Source organism: Coenobita brevimanus, chromosome 93, assembly GCF_032717465.1.
Source record: "Coenobita brevimanus isolate Jiangsu-jjx chromosome 93, ASM3271746v2, whole genome shotgun sequence".
NCBI classification, from domain to species: domain Eukaryota; kingdom Metazoa; phylum Arthropoda; class Malacostraca; order Decapoda; family Coenobitidae; genus Coenobita; species Coenobita brevimanus.
In genome coordinates this window covers 40,173,320-40,194,014 of record NC_137046.1, presented here as the reverse complement: position 1 = coordinate 40,194,014, position 20,695 = coordinate 40,173,320, and the positions used below count along the sequence as shown (strand labels likewise).

General features: G+C 45.9%; 1 protein-coding gene across 1 annotated transcript; it reads left to right on the top strand.

Annotated features, from left to right (window-relative positions):
* The first annotated feature begins 571 nt into the window (after positions 1-571).
* Positions 572-14,796, top strand: LOC145412403 (cuticle protein CP14.6-like). Its single transcript, XM_080282290.1, has 3 exons — positions 572-757; positions 9,958-10,190; positions 14,586-14,796. The coding sequence occupies exons 1-3, from the start codon at positions 572-574 to the stop codon at positions 14,794-14,796; spliced, it is 630 nt and encodes a 209-aa protein (XP_080138416.1).
* Positions 14,797-20,695: the final 5,899 nt, after the last annotated feature.

Genomic DNA, 20,695 nt, shown 5'->3' with positions numbered 1-20,695 from the left:
AAAGGAAAGAAAAGCATGGAAATGTTTGTGGGGGGATGAAAAGTGAAAGTGGCGAACAGGGAACTTCGCCAAGTAGTATCCCCATGACCACTGAACCCGGACCACCCTTTTCACTCAGGATGCAAGGAGACCACTGCTGAGTCAATGTCATCAGTTCACTACCCACATTACCTCTGGTTGTTAACTGAGTTGTAATGTCAGTAGTTTTACGAGACAGCACTGAAGACCGCGAAAAGAGAAACGGAGAATGATTTTACGATTTTTTTTGTGATAGTAAGAAGAGGAGTGTTTAAATGAAGAAATAAGGGGACAGTGGGAGATGGGCGGTAGAGAGGAGGATATAGAGGGACGTAGCGAATAAGTGAGGATAGGGGAAGAGTAAAGAAGAGGGACTGAGAAGGGAACGAATAAGCACAAAGGAGGGGGAGAGATGGGAAGAAGAGGGAAAAAAGATAGAAAGGGTGATCAGAAGAATGAGAAGGAGCAGCCGGAAAGAAAGAAGAGAGAAAGAGAGAGACAGAACGAAGGTAATGAGGTATAATGGGTGCGAAGGTGATAAAGCAAATGAAGTATGACGAACAAACTGGTGAAAGAGGATGACATGGTGTGTGAGATACAGACCCTTCGCCATGGCCACCAGGTTAATCAGGAATGGTACAGTGACATACAGGCAAAGGAAACTGGATTGACAAACCATTGGGTACATGAATGGCGTAGTGACATCCAGTACAGCAGTCACAGTGACCTACAGGACTGGGTGGGATAAGAGAGGCGAGGCGGTACAAGGGAGGGTCAAGGCACAAGTCACCAACCAGTCCACTCAATATCCCACCACGAAACACGTCCAGTCGCGACCAACCACACCTTAATGGCATATTTTAGAAAGCATTGGAATTCGAGGACAACATCTTAAATATCATTAGGTCATGGCACGTGAAATACAGCTGACCGGAAATTTACTATGTTTTATTATTTTTATATTTACGATGTTTTCTAATGTGAACTTTCCTTGTTGTTTTATTCAAGAATTTTCAGTATGGAAATTGAATTCCCCGGATGTTGATGAATCTGACATTTACAGACCTGTCATTTAAGAGAGGATACGACATTTCTAGCAGCTCTTGACAGGAAATACCAGGAATTGAAGTTGTGATTTACGATGAGGTTAATATTGGCATTTGGATAAAATATTTGCCCCACTTTCAAAACCAATATCGGCACCTGGTCTGGGAATCGAACGACATCATTTACAGGGAAATTATTAATCCTTTCACTGCGAAAGGTCTTTTCTATACTGAATACAATTTCTCAACGGTAACAAGAATGAAATCATTAAAACGTTATGCAACTGAAGGCCACCTGGATTACAAGAGGTGTCCTCTGGGTAGAATACTAGCATCGGGAGGTATAGGAGTAATGAAACTTGTTAGGAGTAATGAAACTTGTTAACGTTATGAGACTGCAAATGGTTGATCGATCGTGTAGACACTACTGGAGGCAGTGATAATGAAGCATTATTTTGTCATAATTATACAGTACAGTCCCCGTTTGTCAATATATATTAACAGTTGTAATGATTATATATTGGAGGTAGGAGACAGGTGGGCTTGTGTGAGCAGAGGACGGGGTACGTGTGAGTGACAGGCATGAAGAGGTGAGGGTCGCTGTACACAGCACAACACGGTGGGTACAGCCAGCCTCACTCCACCATACCAAACCCTCCACATCCTACCCATCGCCAACACCTATACATTCCACCCTTCCCACACCTCACTCCACATTTAACCCACCCCCAACCCTACATCCCACACTCTACCTAACTCTGCATCATTCCCGCATCTCACTGCAACCTTATTACACGCACTACCTAACTCTCCGTCATTTCCACGCGATCTCGCCCTCTTCTTGCTCTTCTCTCTGAACACCCTTCCCCCAATCTTCTCTCTCTCTCTCTCTCTCTCTCTCTCTCTCTCTCTCTCACACACACACACACACACACACACACACACACACACACACACACACACACACACACACACACACACACACACACACACACACACACACACACACACACACACACACACACACACACACACACACACACACACACACACCTGCTTCATCCTGCTCGCTTTTGCCTCCACCTTTCCAACGTTTCACTTCAACCTTCCCACACCATGCCTCACCTTTCCCACACCCGCTCACCCTTCCTACACCCTGCCTGCCCCACCCTTTCTACACCCTATCTACCTCACCCTTCGTTCGCCCCGCCTGCCCCACCCTTCCTACACCCCGCCTGCCCCATCCTTCCCACACCCTGCCTGCCCCATCCTTCCCACACCCTCCTTGCCCCACCCTTCCTACACCGTGCCTGCCCCTCTCTTCCTACACCCTGCCTGTCCTCCACAGCCAGTCTGCCCCACCCTTCCCACACCTGCCTCTTCCTTCCCACACACTACCTAACTCTTTCCACGCCCTGCCTTACTCTTCCCACACACTATTTGCCTCACCCTTGGTATTCCCTTCTTCACCCTTCCCACATCCTGCCTAACCCTTCCCACACCCTGCCTAACCCTTCCCACACCCTGCTTTACCCTTTCCACACCCTGGTCACCCTTCCCACAGCCACTCTCACTCTTTCCCCACCCTGCCACACGCTTCGTATTTACTTCCTCACCCTTCCTACACCCTGCCTCACTTTCCACACCCTGCCTCACTCTTACATTTCTCCCCGCGCTGACTCTTATATTAGCAACATTTGCAACAATTCATCAACAAGAATTATAGGCAGTGTTTTATTGATTTATCATTTCTGCTACCCACCTAGCCAGAATCCTTTCCACACAGGCATCTGCACTCGTAACGGCATTACATTACAGTTGATGTGAGATCCACGTTAGAATCAGACCTTCATCTCAGAGGGAGAGTGTATGCTGAAACTAACCTTTTCCCTTACTGGTTCAGTGCGACTGAGGAGGGATGTTTATATGGAATGATGTAAGCCTAAGACGAAAAGCTGTAATGTTCATGTGTGAGTCAGACTCTGCACGGTACAGCATATGTTATCGATCTGAACCGATGGAATTCTAACTTAAGAAAACGTATGGAAAGACATCCCTGCAGTCCGTCACAGACTCCAATATCTGATTAGGAATTTATCGCTTTCATCAGTTGATTTCTGACCAATAATTCCCTTGCAGAGTCTTTCTTCTTATTTTTCGTAGTAACTCCAACAATAACATTACTCTGATATTTCTGAGTTTTAGTTAACTGTTTGTATTTCTTGCATTATGAAAAGTATAGATTTAATAAACATGAGTCACTGGCATCTATACAAGACTTGGCGATCTGCGTGTACCGTGGGTCCAGCGTTCAAAATCTAACCTATCGCAGACATTTGACATGAGTGTTGGTGGGTGTTCTTTGCTATGCTTGCAAATATCTGCATCATCTTGGACCGAACCGATGGCTTATGCATAGAGATTCTGATACACACAAACACATCTATTATAACACTGACTCATACATATCACACTCACTACTTCCAGCCCTTCACCATCGTACTTAGCCAGCACAGGAAAGGATAAATTCTGACTTTCACTCACTGTCTCCTAGAAGAATGGCCGGTCCTGCAGTAGAGCTCACAAAATTTTATAACTACAGTGTATAAAACAGGATTATTTGTCCTGTGGATGATATTACGCATGTTACTGTGCTTTGCTACCACTTAACTGGGTTAACAGGAAAGCTGAGGGACAGAATAGTTTTTTAATGATTAATATAAATGCCATCACTTGTGCATTACTTTCTGCAAATTTGTTACAGTTACTCTGCCTGATGCTAAATAATTTTATTCATTTACATGGAAAATACCAGCAATGAAGAATTAAAGATGATGATAATTACGATTTACGTGATTATTTCTTCTTGATATCCTCTGTTTCGACCCTTTCTATCCGTCCCCTCCTTTCCTTCCACTCGGTTCCTAAAGAGGCTGAGAGAGAAGCAACCGACCTTGCCAATTCCGCAAGGCTATTAGTCCATGTCTGCCACGCCTGTATATGATTAAACCGTTGGAAAGTTTTCCACGGCATGCTATGATTTATTTATATATTCTTCCAAGGATACAATACTTTGTTTGTACGGGAAGGAAGCGAACGCAGTGAAGCACTTTGAAGCAGGAAATATAAAAGAAATTTAGAGTCAAGGCCCATTTCCTTCTGGATGTCTGAATATTGGGCATGATGTAGCCCTGAGGTTGTGGTAAAGGTGAAAGAGGAACTGAGGAAGAGTATCTTGTCAAGGATAAGGAAAAAAACTAGAATAAATAATAATGACAAAGATGATGGCATTAGAATCTTACAATTTCTGAAACGACCGTGTTTTTACAGTGTTTCCAACTTGAGAAAAATAACAAAAGTATTTTCGTAAGATCTTTGTTTGTAAGTGAAGTAAAAAAATGTGAGAAAGATCATGTGTGTGTATGTGAGTGATGGGGACGCGAGAGTGATAGGTCAAGAACGAGACTGAAACCTGCTCGTGTGTGTGTGTGTGTGTGTGTGTGTGTGTGTGTGTGTGTGTGTGTGTGTGTGTGTGTGTGTGTGTTTTAATAATTGATTTAGTCATGAAAGTTCTCTTATCGCTACCAAATATCGGTAGATGCAAGCAGAAACATGTTTGTGCTGTATGGCAAGCTGTGTACACAGTGTATATTAAAAGAGAGACAGACAGACTGATAGACAGACAGAGACAGAGACAGACAGAGAATTATGAGGTAACCATGTCTGCAAACCCTTGTGTCTCTGCTTTGCCTTGACGCCCAAATCCTTAACGGAGTGGTTATTTTCTCAGGCAGAGAGGCTACCCTGTGCGAAACACAGATTATAAATAAGGGTGCTTCTTCCCGTGTTGATAGTGTGACCCACGTTTATTTAGTTTCGTGTAATACTGTTTGATCATTATGTGACTATACTGTAGTTGCTGTTCACGTATCCTACCCAAGACGTCTTGCCCCACTATTGGCTGACTACCTGACTTAATTGAGGAAAAGTTAATGCTACAATCTTTCATTATTTCAGATACGTGTCATTATATTATCTACTGTCTTACCTCATTATATATCTACAGTTCCATGGGAAATGACCAATATACCTGTATTACTGAATATCTTGATGGTGAAAAAAAAAAATCTGAATACTGTTATAAACACACTTATGACACACACACACACACACACACACACACACACACACACACACACACACACACGAAGAGGACACATGCACAAACAGAAAAACGCGTATGCTTACAGACACACACACACTTGTGTGTGCTTGCACCCCACCATCCCCATCACGTATCTCTTAATCACCATCATTATCAATTTTCACCTCGTCACCTACCCACCTGCCCTTTCCCTATATCACCTTCTACACACAGACTTGCTTAACCCTCTGAGGCTACGGTCTGCTCTAGGGTTTAGATTATATTCTCTCCAACGTCGGACCACTGAATCACTTGACAGAAATGCATGCGAAAGGCAAATGGTCAAAATAATATATGCAACTACACCAAAGAGAATCTTCAGAAATGTATAACCATTTTTTCATTCTCAGTTTTTCGTCAGAATCCTGATGACACTCTCAGAATATCAATATGAAAAATCCAACTCGTTGGCCGAAGTAATGTATTCATAAAGAATCTCTGTAAGTATTTTACTACCTGAAAAAATTCGTAGTAGTTCAGGTGAGTACTCTTATTCACACGAAGTAGGAAAACAGTAGCGTCACTTCTAACCTCTCAGCACTGCAAACTTGTGTGTGTTCAACAGAGCTGTTTGTGTACGGTGCAAAACAACGAATGTATAGTTCTGAAACAACTGGGTCTGGTTTGTTCGATTACCCGTTAGCATTTAACGGGATGTGGCTTTTGGCTTCGGGGAGTAGGGGATACCAATTATTGCTTTCGAATGTGCCCATCCAGTCACTGCTCAGGATTCTGTTTTGTTACGTGGTTCAGCTTGACCAAGGTGGCATGGCCAATGGAACTACTGATACACTGACCTAGTGTAATGCAGCAGCGAGGTCTGTGAAGATGGTTACTGTAATGTTGTCAGGGGTGATGTTTGTGGCGGTAGTGATGTTGGTAAAGATAGTGTTCAAGATGTGATGCAGCAGGCTGTTATAATGATGGTTACTGTGGTAGGATAGTGGCGGTGAGAATAATGGTGACAATGACAGGAGATGTGACGGTGGGGGTTGTGAGGTAGGGAGCACCACGCATGACGGTCGTTTGGATGGTGGTTTTGACTGTGGTAAAGTTGGCATTGTTGGTAATGGTGGCAAGAATAGCGATGATCATGGTATGAGGAAGACGGCGATAGTGATGATAATTTTAATGGCAATCGTTTTGATGAAGGTTGTACTGGTGGCTATGGTGGAGGCAAAAGTACTGGTGGTTGTGGGGCAAGTGGAAATGTTGGTGATGGAACTGACAATAGAGATGGTTGCTGCGAGTGATAGTGAGGATGCATATGGTTAGTGATGCTAATGATGATTCTGGTGGTGGTTGCGCTAGTGATGTTGACCATGGTAGGGATCGAAGTAAGGCTAACGGTTTTTAATTAAGGTGATAATAATGGTAGTAATGATCGTGGAGGTGGTCAGTGCGGCGTTGGTAGTGAGGCTGGCGATAATAAGTAGTAGTACCGTAGTGATAATAGTGGTATTGGCAAGTCTGGAGGTATGAGGATGGTTGCAATAGTGATGGTGGAGGTATTGAAAACGGTGATATTGAAAGTGAGCGTTTTGGTGAAGGTAGTGTTGGCGGAGACTGGTACAAAAATAATACCCTCAAACCCGTATATCGTGAGAGGTGCTATAAAGTCGTCTATAAGCAGCGACTGATATGTACCCAAGAAGATTTACGAAGAAATTCAACTTTTTGCGGCACACAGTACGGCATTGACATTCCTTGCGTAGAGACGCCCTAGAAAGGCATTAAGGGACCACAATGCTAATCTCTGCTTTCACCACCATGCTGTCTTGTGACGTGGAAAATAAATATAGCATTGTAATATAGCATCCATACCCAACAACCCCCTCATTTGACATTAGACAGGGTTGGGTAGAGTGACTTTGCCTATCGAGAGGTTACCAGTGTGAGGTGAGTAAGAGTGGGCGTGGGGGGGTGGGGGGAGTGCCGGCCATACCGGAGGCACTATATAAGGGCTGTCCCTCAGGCTCTAGGTACACTTTACATCAGCACTCCTGACATGCAGCTTGTAAGAGATCACCTATCCTACTCTCTCTCTCTCTCTCTCTCTCACTCTGTAGATTCAATGCACTGAATTATATTCATATTTAGATTTTATGAATGCTTTACTATCGAAAAACTCTCGTGTAACATTTCCACATTAAACACGGGCATGATTTACAAATAAAACGGTGGATATGTCCTTGATTACTATTTATGATGGGTTTATATAATTATCCGGTGTTTGATGTGTATATTAAAGTTAAACTGCTAGGTCTGATTAGGTTGTTGCTCCTCAGTTATCACATCAATATCTGGTGGGTTAACAGTAGACTGTTGATGTTGAAATTATGCCCTTGCCTTGCGAGCAATGGTTCGAGTCTCCCAGAGGTGACTTGGGTGTTTAATCTTTCAAAATTAAATCAAGGGGATACGTTGTCACTTACTCTTATATATTCTAGACTCTGGAAACTTAGCCTAGGGTCTCAACGTCCCGAGGGGGGAAATAAGGGCTTTTCTTTCACCGTTCAGTAGCTTTGATATAGATAGTCTGAGTTTCTGAGCGACTGCTTCCCCCTTTCATAACTCAGATTGTTTTGCCTACATTACCTTTCCCCTTCACCCAGATTGTCCTGGCTCTCCTTCACCTACATCATCCAGCCTCACTCCCTACCTATCCTCCACGCACATTACCCTGCTTCACTCCCTGCTCCTCCTCCACCCACATTATCCTGCCTCATTAAGTTGTCCTACTTCGTCCCTGCTATCACCGAGATTTTCCTGCCGCACCGCCTGCCTCTTCTTCACCTACATTACCTGGCCTCACCTTCCTCTGACGCTGACGAGGACCTTACGCGTGGCGCTGTGTACCCAGACTAGGGCAGCTGCGTCGTCCACCCGGGAGCCAAGCCTCATATTTCCTTGCACCTCGCCGTGTCAAGGATCTGGTCCGGCCATAGGTCAGGCATTGTCTGTAATAAAGATGCCCCGGATCCCTACATGGTGTATATAGTGTACATGTAGGACAGTCCCACACAAGATGCTGCTTATTTGTGGTCGACGTATCTGCTCAGCCAGACAGACCGGGGTTACGCACAACAACAAACAACTCCCTAACTCTTCCTCTGTCCACAGTACTCTGCCTCCCTCCCATCCTCTCATCCACTCAGATTACCCTACCTCTCCTCCACCACAATCACCACGCTTCACTTCCTGACTCTTCTCCACCACAATCACCTTGCCTCATTCCTTGACTCTCCCCCACCAGTCACCCTGCCTCACTCCCTGACTCTCCTCCACTACAATCACCTTGCCTCACTTCCTATCTCTCCTCCACCACAGTCACTCTGCCTCACTCCCTGACTCTCCTTCACTACAATCACCTTGCCTCACTTCTTGTCTCTCCTCCACCACAGTCACCTTGCCTCACTCCCTGCCTCTTCTCCACCACATCACCCTCCCTCACTTCCAGCCTCTCCTCCACCACAATCACCCTGACTCACTCCATATCTCTCCACCACATCACCCTGCCCACTCCCCGCTTCTCCTCCACCACATCACCCGACTCACTCCCTGCCATTCCTCCTCCACGGTCACCCTGCCTCTCCACCACATCATCTTGCCTCACTCACTGTCTCTTCTCCACAACGTCACCCTGCCTCACTCCCTACCTGTCCACCACATCACCCTGCCTCACTCCATACCTGTCAACCACATCACCCTGCCTCATTCCCCGCCTCTCCTCCACCACATCACCCTGCCTCACTCCCTGTCTCTCCTTCACCACATCACCTTGCCTCATTCCTCGCCTCTCCTGCACCACATCACCCTGCCTCATTCCCTGTCTCTCCTCCACCACATCACCCTGCCTCAATCCCCTCCTCTCCTCCACCACATCACCTTGCCTCACTCCCTGTCTCTCCTCCACCACATCACCCTGCCTCACTCCCTGTCTCTCCTCCACCACATCACCTTGCCTCACTCCCTGTCTCTCCTCCACCACATCACCCTGCCTCACTCCCTGTCTCTCCTCCACCACATCACCCTGCCTCACTCCCTGTCTCTCCTCCACCACATCACCTTGCCTCACTCCCTGTCTCTCCTCCACCACATCACCTTGCCTCACTCCCTGTCTCTCCTCCACCACATCACCTTGCCTCAATCCCCGCCTCTCCTCCACCACATCACCTTGCCTCACTCCCTGTCTCTCCTCCACCACATCACCCTGCCTCATTCCCCACCTCTCCTCCACCACATCACCCTGCCTCATTCCCCACCTCTCCTCCACCACATCACCCTGCCTCATTCCCCACCTCTCCTCCACCACATCACCCTGCCTCATTCCCCACCTCTCCTCCACCACATCACCCTGCCTCATTCCTCGCCTCTCCTCCACCACATCACCCTGCCTCATTCCCCGCCTCTCCTCCACCACATCACCTTGCCTCATTCCTCGCCTCTCCTCCATCACATCACCTTGCCTCATTCCTCGCCTCTCCTCCACCACATCACCCTGCTTCACTCCCTGTCTCTCCTCCACTGCATCACCCTGTCTCACTCCCTGCCTCTCCTCCACCACATCACCCTGCCTCATTCCCCGCCTCTCCTCCACCACATCACCCTGCCTCACTCACGTGTCTGCTCGGCCAAACAGATCGGGGTTAAGCAACCACCACAAATCCCTGCCTTTCCCCCACCCAGTTTGTGCTCTCCTGCCTGGTGGTGGTGGCGGCGGCGGCACCATCTTACGACGCGGTGGCGGCGTCAGGCGAGGTTCCCGCCATCCTGGTGGACGAGCGGCAGATGGCGAACGACGCCTCGCACTACACCTTTAAGGTCGAGACCGAGGACGGCATCTCGCGATCCGAGACAGGACAGGCCCTCGAGGACGTGGGCTCCCAGGAGGGCGGCGTGGCTCAGAGTGGCTCATTCTCGTGAGTGTGTGTGGCTCAGAGTGACTTATTCTCGTGAGTGTATGTGGCTCAGAGTGACTTATTCTCGTGAGTGTATGTGACTCAGAGTGGCTCATTCTCGTGAGTGTGTGTGGCTCAGAGTGGCTTATTCTCGTGAGTGTGTGTGGCTCAGAGTGGCTCATTCTCGTGAGTGTGTGTGGCTCAGAGTGACTTATTCTCGTGAGTGTATGTGGCTCAGAGTGGCTCATTCTCATGAGTGTGTGTGGCTTATTCTGATGAGTGTATGTGGCTCAGAGTGGCTCATTCTCGTGAGTGTGTGTGGCTCAGATTGACTTATTCTCGTGAGTGTATGTGGCTCAGAGTGGCTCATTCTCGTGAGTGTGTGTGACTCAGAGTGGCTTATTCTCATGAGTGTATGTGGCTCAGAGTGGCTCATTCTCGTGAGTGTGTGTGGCTCAGAGTGACTTATTCTCGTGAGTGTGTGTGGCTCAGAGTGGCTTATTCTCATGAGTGTATGTGGCTCAGAGTGGCTCATTCTCGTGAGTGTGTGTGACTCAGAGTGGCTCATTCTCGTGAGTGTGTGTGGCTCAGAGTGGCTCATTCTTGTTAGTGTGTGTGGCTCAGAGTGGCTTATTCTCGTGAGTGTTTGTGGCTCAGAGTGGCTCATTCTCGTGAGTGTGTGTGGCTCAGAGTGGCTTATTCTCGTGAGTGTTTGTGGCTCAGAGTGGCTCATTCTCGTGAGTGTGTGTGGCTCAGAGTGGCTTATTCTCGTGAGTGTTTGCGGCTCAGAGTGGCTCATTCTCGTGAGTGTGTGTGGCTCAGAGTGGCTTATTCTCGTGAGTGTTTGTGGCTCAGAGTGGCTCATTCTCGTGAGTGTGTGTGGCTCAGAGTGGCTCATTCTCGTGAGTGTGTGTGGCTCAGAGTGGCTCATTCTCGTGAGTGTGTGTGGCTCAAAGTGGCTCATTCTCGTGAGTGTATGTGGCTCAGAGTGGCTCATTCTCGTGAGTATATGTGGCTCAGAGTGGCTCATTCTCGTGAGTATATGTGGCTCAGAGTGGCTCATTCTCGTGAGTGTGTGTGGCTCATTCTCGTGAGTGTGTGTGGCTCATTTGCGTAAGTGTGTGTGGCTCATTCGCGTAAGTGTGTGTGGCTCAAAGTGGCTCATTCTCGTGAGTGTGTGTGGCTCATTCTCGTGAGTGTGTGTGGCTCATTCGCGTAAGTGTGTGTGGCTCAGAGTGGCTTATTCTCGTAAGTGTATGTGGCTCATTCTCGTGAGTGTGTGTGTGGCTCAGAGTGGCTCATTCTCATGAGTGTGTTTGGCTCAGAGTGGCTCATTCTCGTGAGTGTGTGCGGCTCAGAGTGGCTTATTCTCGTGAGTGTGTGTGGCTCAGAGTGGCTTATTCTCGTGAGTGTGTGTGGCTCAGAGTGGCTCATTCTCGTGAGTGTGTGTGGCTCAGAGTGGCTTATTCTCGTGAGTGTGTGTGGCTCAGAGTGACTCATTCTCGTGAGTGTGATTGACTCATTCTCGTGAGTGTGTGTGGCTCAGAGTGGCTCATTCTCGTTAGTGTGATTGGCTCATTCTCGTGAGTGTGTGTGGCTCAGAGTGGCTCATTCTCGTGAGTGTGATTGGCTTATTCTCGTGAGTGTGTGTGGCTTATTCTCGTGAGTGTGATTGGCTCATTCTCGTGAGTGTGTGTGGCTCAGAGTGGCTCATTCTCGTTAGTGTGTGTGGCTCAGAGTGACTCATTCTCGTGAGTGTGATTGGCTCATTCTCGTGAGTGTGTGTAGCTCAGAGTGGCTTATTCTCGTGAGCGTGTGTGGCTCAGAGTGGCTCATTCTCGTGAGTGTATGTGGCTCAGAGTGGCTCATTCTTGTGAGTGTGTATGGCTCAGAGTGGCTCATTCTTGTGAGTGTGAGTGGCTCTGAGTGGCCGCTTCTCTTGAGTGCGTGTGGCTCAAAGTGGCACATTTTCGTGAGTGTGTGTGGCTCAGAGTGGCTTATTCTCGTGAGTGTGTGTGGCTCAGAGTGGCTCATTCTCGTGAGTGTGTGTGGCTTAGAGTGGCTTATCCTCGTGAGTGTGTGTGGCTCAAAGTGGGTCGTTGTCGTGGGTGTATGTGGTTCAGAGTGGCTCATTCTTGTGAGTGTGAGTGACTCATAGTGGCTCTTTCTCGTGAGTGTATTTGGCTCAGAGTGGCTCATTCTAGTGAGTGTGTGTGGCTCAGAGTAGCTCCCTCTCGTGAGTGTGAGTGGCTCGGAGTGTCTTCTCTTGAGTGTGTGTGGGTCAGAGTGGCTAATTCTCGTGTGTGTGTGGCTCAGAGTACCTCATTCTGATAGGGAACTGTTAGTGGCTCATATTTGTGTTAGTAAGCGTGGCTCATTCTGATATGGAACTGTTAGTGGCTCATATTTGTGTTAGTAAGCGTGGCTCATTCTGATATGGAACTGTTAGTGGCTCATATTTGTGTGAGTAAGCGTGGCTCATTCTGATATGGAACTGTTAGTGGCTCATATTTGTGTGAGTAAGCGTGGCTCATTGTGATATGGAACTCATAGTGGCTCATATTTGTGTGAGTTGGCGTGGCTTATTCTGATAACTGTTAGTGGCTCATTTTTGTGTACGTAAGCGTGGCTCATTCTCGTGAGTGTGTGTATACTTACCTAATTGTACTTACCTAATTGTATCTTTACAGGAATGAGTCAAGCTCGTATTGTCCCGTGTCTTAGACCATATTTATCGTACATATCCTTAAATTTGTGAATTGTTTTGGCACACACTATTTCATTCGGTAGTGCATTCCATTGATCAATTGCTCTGTTTGGGAAACTGAATTTCCTTACGTCTTTATCACCTCTCTTCTTATGCAGTTTTTTGCAGTGTCCTCTTGCTGATGCTTCTCCATATGTTAAGTAATCATTTATATCTATTTTCTCCTTTCCTGATATGCACTTATATAGCATTATCATGTCACCTCTTTTCCTTCTCTCCTGTAGTGTCGGTAGATTCAGTTTATTTAGTCTTTCTTCGTAGCTTAGGTCCCTTAAGCTTGGTATCCATCTTGTAGCGGCCCTTTGAACTTTTTCAATCTTGTCTATATGCTTTTTGAGATGAGGACTCCAGACTATTGATGCATATTCCAGGGTTGGTCTAATGAATGATGTTATTATCCTTCTTAGCATGTCTTCATTTATGTATGTGAATGCTATTCTCATATTTGCAAGCAGTGTATACATGTTCCGTACCTTCTCGCTGATGTGGTCAGCCGGAGATAGTCTGTTATTGTGTGTGTGTGTGTGTGTGTGTGTGTGTGTGTGTGTGTGTGTGTGACTCAGTGGACTCCTTCTAACATGACTCAGAGTGGTTCAAATTAACTACGGTAATTAAAGTTTACTCCAGGACGGCCAATTCTAGTGTGACTCTGAGTGACTCATTCTTGTTAACGTGTGGTTCAGAGTGGCTTACTCTAGTGTGACTCAAGCTGATGCTACTCAAACCATTGATACTAATCAAGAGGGATGCGTGAGAGGCGCAAGAGGAATGCATGAAGGTGTTTGTGCCCCACAGTAACGAATGGGTATTTCTTTGCTATGGATGAGAGCCAAACGTCGAGAGTAAGAGTTGAGGTAATTGGATTATTAAGGAATATGTTTGTGGTGTCCTCAGAGTGCACAGGGAAAGAAGTGAAGTGATTAGGGAAAGATGTGGAATAAAGAAGTCTGTTCATGAGAGGGTAAAATAAAGTGTGCGTAAAGGGCAAAGTCATGCGGAGAAAATGGATGAAGATGGGATTGTGGAAAGTGAATACGAGTATTTGAGAATGTCTGAGGGTGGGAGGAACCTTGATAGGCAAAAGAGATGGATGGATATAGTAAATGAGCGTGTGAGAAACGAGTTGATGAGTCTGTGGAACTGAAATGGGAAATAACTGGTTGCATGAATTATAGTACGGAGAACGACACTACAGGAGTTTGGCACCGCATTTTTAGCCTAATAGTCGGCAGACTGACTCCATCTGACAAGTGTTTGTGTAGCTCATCGATAAAGAAAAATACTCCCATGATATAATTATGCAGATGGTTAGTTTAGTGAGGTGGAGCAAGAATTCAGGGAAACTTTAAATGTGTAATTGACCTGTCCCATTTCACTGGGCGTGTCGCTGATAGTTCTCCCAATCTCTTTTCTTGGTTATTTTATCTTATCTTGCCTGTATCCTTTGGTAGAAAAAATAGTCATGATGATGATGATTATGAGGATGATTGTTTTGTAGCGTGACATCACACCTGTGATGCTGATAATATCACTTATATACAGTTACATCATATGCCTTGCGTGTATGTAGTTTCTTGATTTATATTTCGTTTGCATATAATTAATAATCTCTTGTTGCCCGTGTTCCTGACGTGCCTGCCTCCACACAGCTTCACTTTGCCGGATGGTCAGCTGTTCGAGATGAGTTACGTGGCTGACGAGAACGGCTTCCAGCCTCAGTCCAGCTTCTTGCCGGTGGCGCCAGAGTTCCCACACGAGATCCCACAGTTCGTCCTCGACCAGGTGGAGAAGGCGCGGTTGGAGGAACAGTCAGAAGAAAGGCGGTCCTCTACCCCCTCACAGAGTTACAGTGCTCCTTAGAGTCCTTCATTCTTCTCCATAGAGCTGCGAAACATCCTAGCTCCCCTTCAAGAGATACTCAGTCTCGTATTACTCTTTGAGGAGCTGTGAAGCCCTAAAATTCCCCTTCAGAAGGTGGCTTCCCTACTGAAACTTTGCTTTTGAGTTGTCCTCTAAGGTAACTATGTCCTTCACGTCTGTACATCTCATTATATTTATGTATTTCTTAATAAATGTAATATTCTCAATTCCATTGACCAGCATATGAGTCTTTTCTCAAGGCCGCGCAGTAACCATTAATCATTATCCTCCTTGCCCGATTTTCCATTAAAGTTAGGTTGAGTGGGATCCAGCTAGATGAAAAGGTATGCATAAAAGTAGCATATTTTTCAACAGAGGGCTTAGTGAAGGCCAAAAATCCATTCCTACTCCAACACCACTCAAGCACTCGGAATTCTCGGCTCCACCCCACAAGCATTGCCCATGCACAAATAAAGCACTCGTCTTTTTCGATGCGCTTCATCAGCACCAGTGGAATAAAACTTTTCTGTTCCATCGACATACCAGGTTGATAACTAGGTACTGTAGAACTCTTGCCATGTTCATCTTCATACATACTTTATTCATCCATTTCTATCCTTTATAATTTTTGCCGCACCCATAGGAATAACCAGATACAGTGCTTATACCTGTGCCAGTCCTATTTCTCTCTCTCCCTCCCCCACTCACTGAGTTACAGTAGATTTTTAATAGGGCCCAGGCCTTATGGGACGTGGTAGACCACAGGCCAGATTTTTTGGCGGATGGAACCCCCTTTGGGGCGGTGACCCCCGATGATCTCGAACCAAGTCGTTATGCACGATCTTTTTTTCATGAAATTCGAAACCATCGAGGATCGTTCCTCATGATGGAGGGTGCGGTTGGGTCCCGGCAAAGCCATTATACAAGGCCATACAGTAAATAATATTGCACGTTGGTAGGAGGTTACCGGGTCTCGTTTTGGGCTGGATGGGAGTCCCCCCCCTCCCCCCATGACGACCACCACCACCCCATGGGTGGGGTGAGGAACGGCCCCAAGGAAGACAGTGCCACAGTTTTTTTTTTTTTTTTTTTTTTTTTTTACCTAAGTCTATAAAATTTTCCACATGGTAGATCTTTATTGGGACAACATCTTAGGCAGGATGAGATCCTCAGACGCCACTCCCTGTGGGGAGGAGGGTGGCCCCCGGAGGTCCTGGACAAAACCTTTCAGCACGGTCATGGTTTTTAACTTAACTCGAAATTTTGCATACTCGAAGATGTCCACCCCGTCCATGTTTTAGACAAGATTGGACACCCGAGTGGCCATCTCCCCCACAGGGGGGACTTCCCCCAGGGAGACAACGCCATAGTTTTTATGAAGGCACTCGGAAGTTTGTACATCAACAGACTTTACCCGGACCAGAGTGTACGGAGGGAGGGACCCTTGGGGTTTACTCTTTCGTCTCCGTCGTAAATAGTTCTTTCCCCTTCCGATGTCACAGGGTGGGTGTGGACATCAGAGGTTTCCTATGTCTTGTTTTGTGTCTTTAGCTTCCAGATTTTCATGTCGGGCGTTTCCATACTTTCTTTTATCATATTCATCCATCTTCCAGACATGGGGTGATTAACTTACGAATATTAAATAGTTTATCTCATTCTTTTTTGTAATCAAATTAAATATCATTTAATTTTAAAATTAAAACTGAAAATACTGTATATGGGAATAGTTTTTCATTTCCACAAAATATTGTAAAGCACAGGCCGTTCGTCAAATATGAATTTTTATTGAATAAAACTGCAACTGCACAACCGAATCTAGGTGAGTTCAGACCTGTAGGTGCAAAAGTTTTTTTTTTTTTTTTTTCTTTCTTTTTTTTTACTGATGTGAGAAGAGATGGTTGGGGTGACTGTCTACCATGAACCTCATGAGATATTGTCGAGTCCTGTTGTCGTCCGTAATCTTCTGAAGCAAGCACTGGCGGATTCAGGATGGCAGGGGCACCTGGACACGTGTCCCCGAAAATAATAATAATAATAATAATAGTAATAATAGTATGTATTAGTATCACATTCTCCATCTTCCATGGCCTTTGGGCATTGTTGCTATAAAATTTATGAGTTCACTCACTGATCTGTGGAGCTGTTAATATGGTAAAAACACGTCCAGTACATGTCGGTACTGTCACCTCTTACCGCTGGCCTAAGCGCTCTGGCACTGCTCGGTAGCTGGTGGAAAGTAATGTAGGCACGTATATGGAAATCTGATTTGCTTCAACTCAGTTTCAGTCAGGAATTATTCTCATGTGCAGCTACAGAAGTGTCTGAGCACTGAAAAGATGAATAAAAACATGAGCTCCGAAAGAGGAGATGGCCTGGAGAGGGCCGGGCCTGTCCCCAGTCAGACCCTTGCACCCCACTGCCCCCCTCCCCCATTTGCATTTTCGGAATACATAATAATATGGACATATTTTCTGAGTAGCTCAACCTAATACTGTAATAGGACATGGCCTCAACCTGCTCCTCCCCCATCACTATATTAACGGAGATCTGGCTACGCCGTTGTGTGCAGGCTGGTATTCAAAAATTTTGTTCTGAATAATATCTTTTATAAGTGAAGCTACCAAAAGTAATAATTTGCCACTGAAAAACGAAACAGTTTAACCAAGGTGATGAGTAAGCACTTACGTGGTGATAGCCGAGATGTGAATAAAATGGACAAAAATTTGTTGTCCATTGTAGCCTACTCCATTGACTGGTGTCGCATGGTTATTAGTATGTATGACTGACAAGTGTTCCGTATTCTTATTTGCTTCATTTATATTTCGTAAATAAGTGGTCTGTGTTCGCTTTTGCTTCATTATGATTTATTAAATAAGTATAATCTTCGTTAAATTTCGTCAAAGACGACACATGACACCCTCAGATCATTCAAACCTTATTCCGGAAAAAAAACAAAAACAAAACAAAAGGACAGCAAGGATGTAAAAACATGAAAAAATAAAGAAAAGCATTCGGGAACCGAAAGCTAATCACCCGCCAGAATATGCTGCTGGCCAAGTCCAAGATTTAAACCATATCTTGATAGCCTGAAGGTTCCATGTTGATAGCTCAGCCTGTTCATGGGATACAATGGTGCTAAGGGCGGGCGATAAAAACTAGTTGACCTCGGGCAGCTATTTTGGTGACCTTGACCCCGAGTGCCCATTTTCGAATTCGTCCAAGATTTTGGCTGTCTTAATACCCTGAAGGTTTCATGATGATAGCTCAAGCCGTTCATGAAATATAATGGGAACACACACACACACACACACACACACACACACACACACACACACACACACACACACACACACACACAGGCAGGCAAAACCATTATCGCTCCGCCTTCTAAAGGCGGGCGGTAACTTAATAGGTCTGTGCGGAGAGCAATGGCATCCTAGTCGGCCACCATGTTGTCAGGCATATCAAACAGGAAATTTTTGCAGATCATATCATTCCTTTACATTTCTTTTGTATACCTTGAAATCTGCATATAATTCGGCCACAGATACCTCATATACCAAATGGAGCAGGATTGCGACATTATGTTTTCCTTCTAAGAATCCAGCCACGGTAGCTGCATGGTTAGTTAAATAGCTGCTGAGCTATCGGCCCGATTGGCGCAAGGGTTAGAAAACGGTGCGGTCAGTTGGCGCCTTCCTTTGTATCCCAGAACAGCGGATGAATAACGCGCCACAGGCTCAGATGAGTAAGTTATGGAGATAGGTACCTAGTCTAAGCGCCTCACTGCATCTGCCCTATGAATAAGTTAAAGAGGTGGATTGCACAGCAGCCCATTTTGTTTTCCATCAGTAGGCATAACCAACACTATAATCGTCGGCTGCTGATTGGCCGCCGATGATGTCATTGAAATAAATGCATTCATGTGTTGTACTGCAACATGCGAACGTAAGTGTACACTGTGAGTGGATGTTATAGTGCAACATGCGGACGTAGGTGTACACCGGGGGTGGATGTAGTGTAGTGCAACATGCGGACGTTGGTGAACGTCATGGGTTGATAATTTACTCCAAATATCATTCATCGTTTTATAAAGCTTTAAAATCAAGTTTAATTTTCTTTGATAATAGTAATCTTTTAAAGCTAATTTTGACCTCTTCCTTTTCAGAAACTATTCCATATTTAATCTGGCTACTTGTATTGTGTCCCCCCTGTGGCGGGGGGGACACAATCTGGCCGCACTATGGGGTGGTACTACTACTCTGCGGCCAGGTTGTGTTAGGAAGAATACTGCCACCGTATTCCCTGCGTGTCGTAAAAGGCGACTAAAAGGGGCGGGGTGAGGGGACTAGGGACCCCCTCCTCTGTTTTTTAGTTCCTAAAAAGAGACAGGCCAGAGAAAGGGATGAGGGATGGAGTTATCCCCGTACCCTGAAGATTGGGTCTATGAATGTGCGTGGATGTAGTACAATTGAGGCTAAAAGGGAGGAGATTGGGAGAATGTTTGTGAGAAGAAAGTTGGATGTGTTAGCTTTGAGTGAAACGAAGATGAAAGGGAAGGGGGAATCTATGTTTGGAAGTGTGAATGGAAGATTGTCAGGTGTTGATAGAGGAAGGGCAAGAGAAGGTGTGGCCTTGTTAGTGAGTCCGGAAGTACAGCAGTGTGTGATTGAATGGAAGGAGGTGTCATCGAGACTGATGTGGGTGAAAGCGAAATTTGAACGTGAATTGTGGGTGTTTGTGAGTGCATATGGGCCTGGTAGTGAAAGGGATGAACAAGAGAGGGAGTCTTTCTGGAATGATGTTGATGAGTGTCTGCAGAGTTTTGGAGCGAATGTGAATGTGGTAATGATGGGAGATCTGAATGCTAGAGTGGGAAATGTAGCAGTTGAAGGCGTAGTTGGTATGCATGGTGTGCCTGGAAGAAATGAAAATGGGGAACGAATGATAGCGATGTGTGTTGAGCGAGAGATGGTGATTGGGAATACGCTGTTTGAGAAGAAAGATATTTATAAGTATACATGGGTGAGACAGGAGGGTGGAAGGGTTGTTGATAGAGCCTTGATGGACTATGTGGTTGTGTCTAGGAATGTAATAGGAAGATTGTTGGATGTGAGGGTTCTGAGAGGGGAGGGTGGAGGTATGTCTGACCACTACCTGGTGGAGGGAAAGTTAAGAGTAGGTAAGAGATGGGTGAGAGCTAGGAGGGTTAGGTGTGGCAGGGAGGTTTTGAAAGTGAGTGAGTTGGATAAAAGAGAGAAAAAGATAGAGTATCAGGAGAAATTGAAAGATGAGTGGAACGCAGTGAAAGATCGGGAAAATGGCAGCGTGGAGGAGGAATGGCAGTTGTTTAAGAGTGCTGTGGTGGGGCATGCAGAAGAGGTGTGTGGTGTGAGACGTGTGGGTGGTGGTGTAAGAAAAGGAAGTGAATGGTGGTGCGAGGAAGTAAGTATGGCTGTGGCTGAGAAGAGACGGGCATATGAAGTGTGGCTGCAGAGGAAGGATGAGATGTCATATGAAAGGTATAAGGAAAAGAGGAATAGAGCGAGAAGGGCTGTGCGTGATGCTAAAGTGGCAGCAGATGAGAGGTGGGGTAGGCGGCTGACAGAGAATTTTCAACAGAATAAGAAAATGTTTTGGAAGGAGGTGAAAAGGGTGCGAAAGGGAGAGTCTGGGAAGGAAGAACGAGTAAAAGCAGAGGATGGAAGGATGTTAATTGAGATGGATGCAGTAAGGAAGAGATGGGCAGAGTATTTTGAAAGATTGTTAAATGTAGAGGAGGAAAGGGTGGCTGAGATTGTGGCGGATGGAAGGGTGCAAGGAATAAATGTGTTGGGAGAGTTGAATGATTCTTTGATCACGAAGGAAGAAGTGGAGAAGGCAGTAAAGGATATGAAAA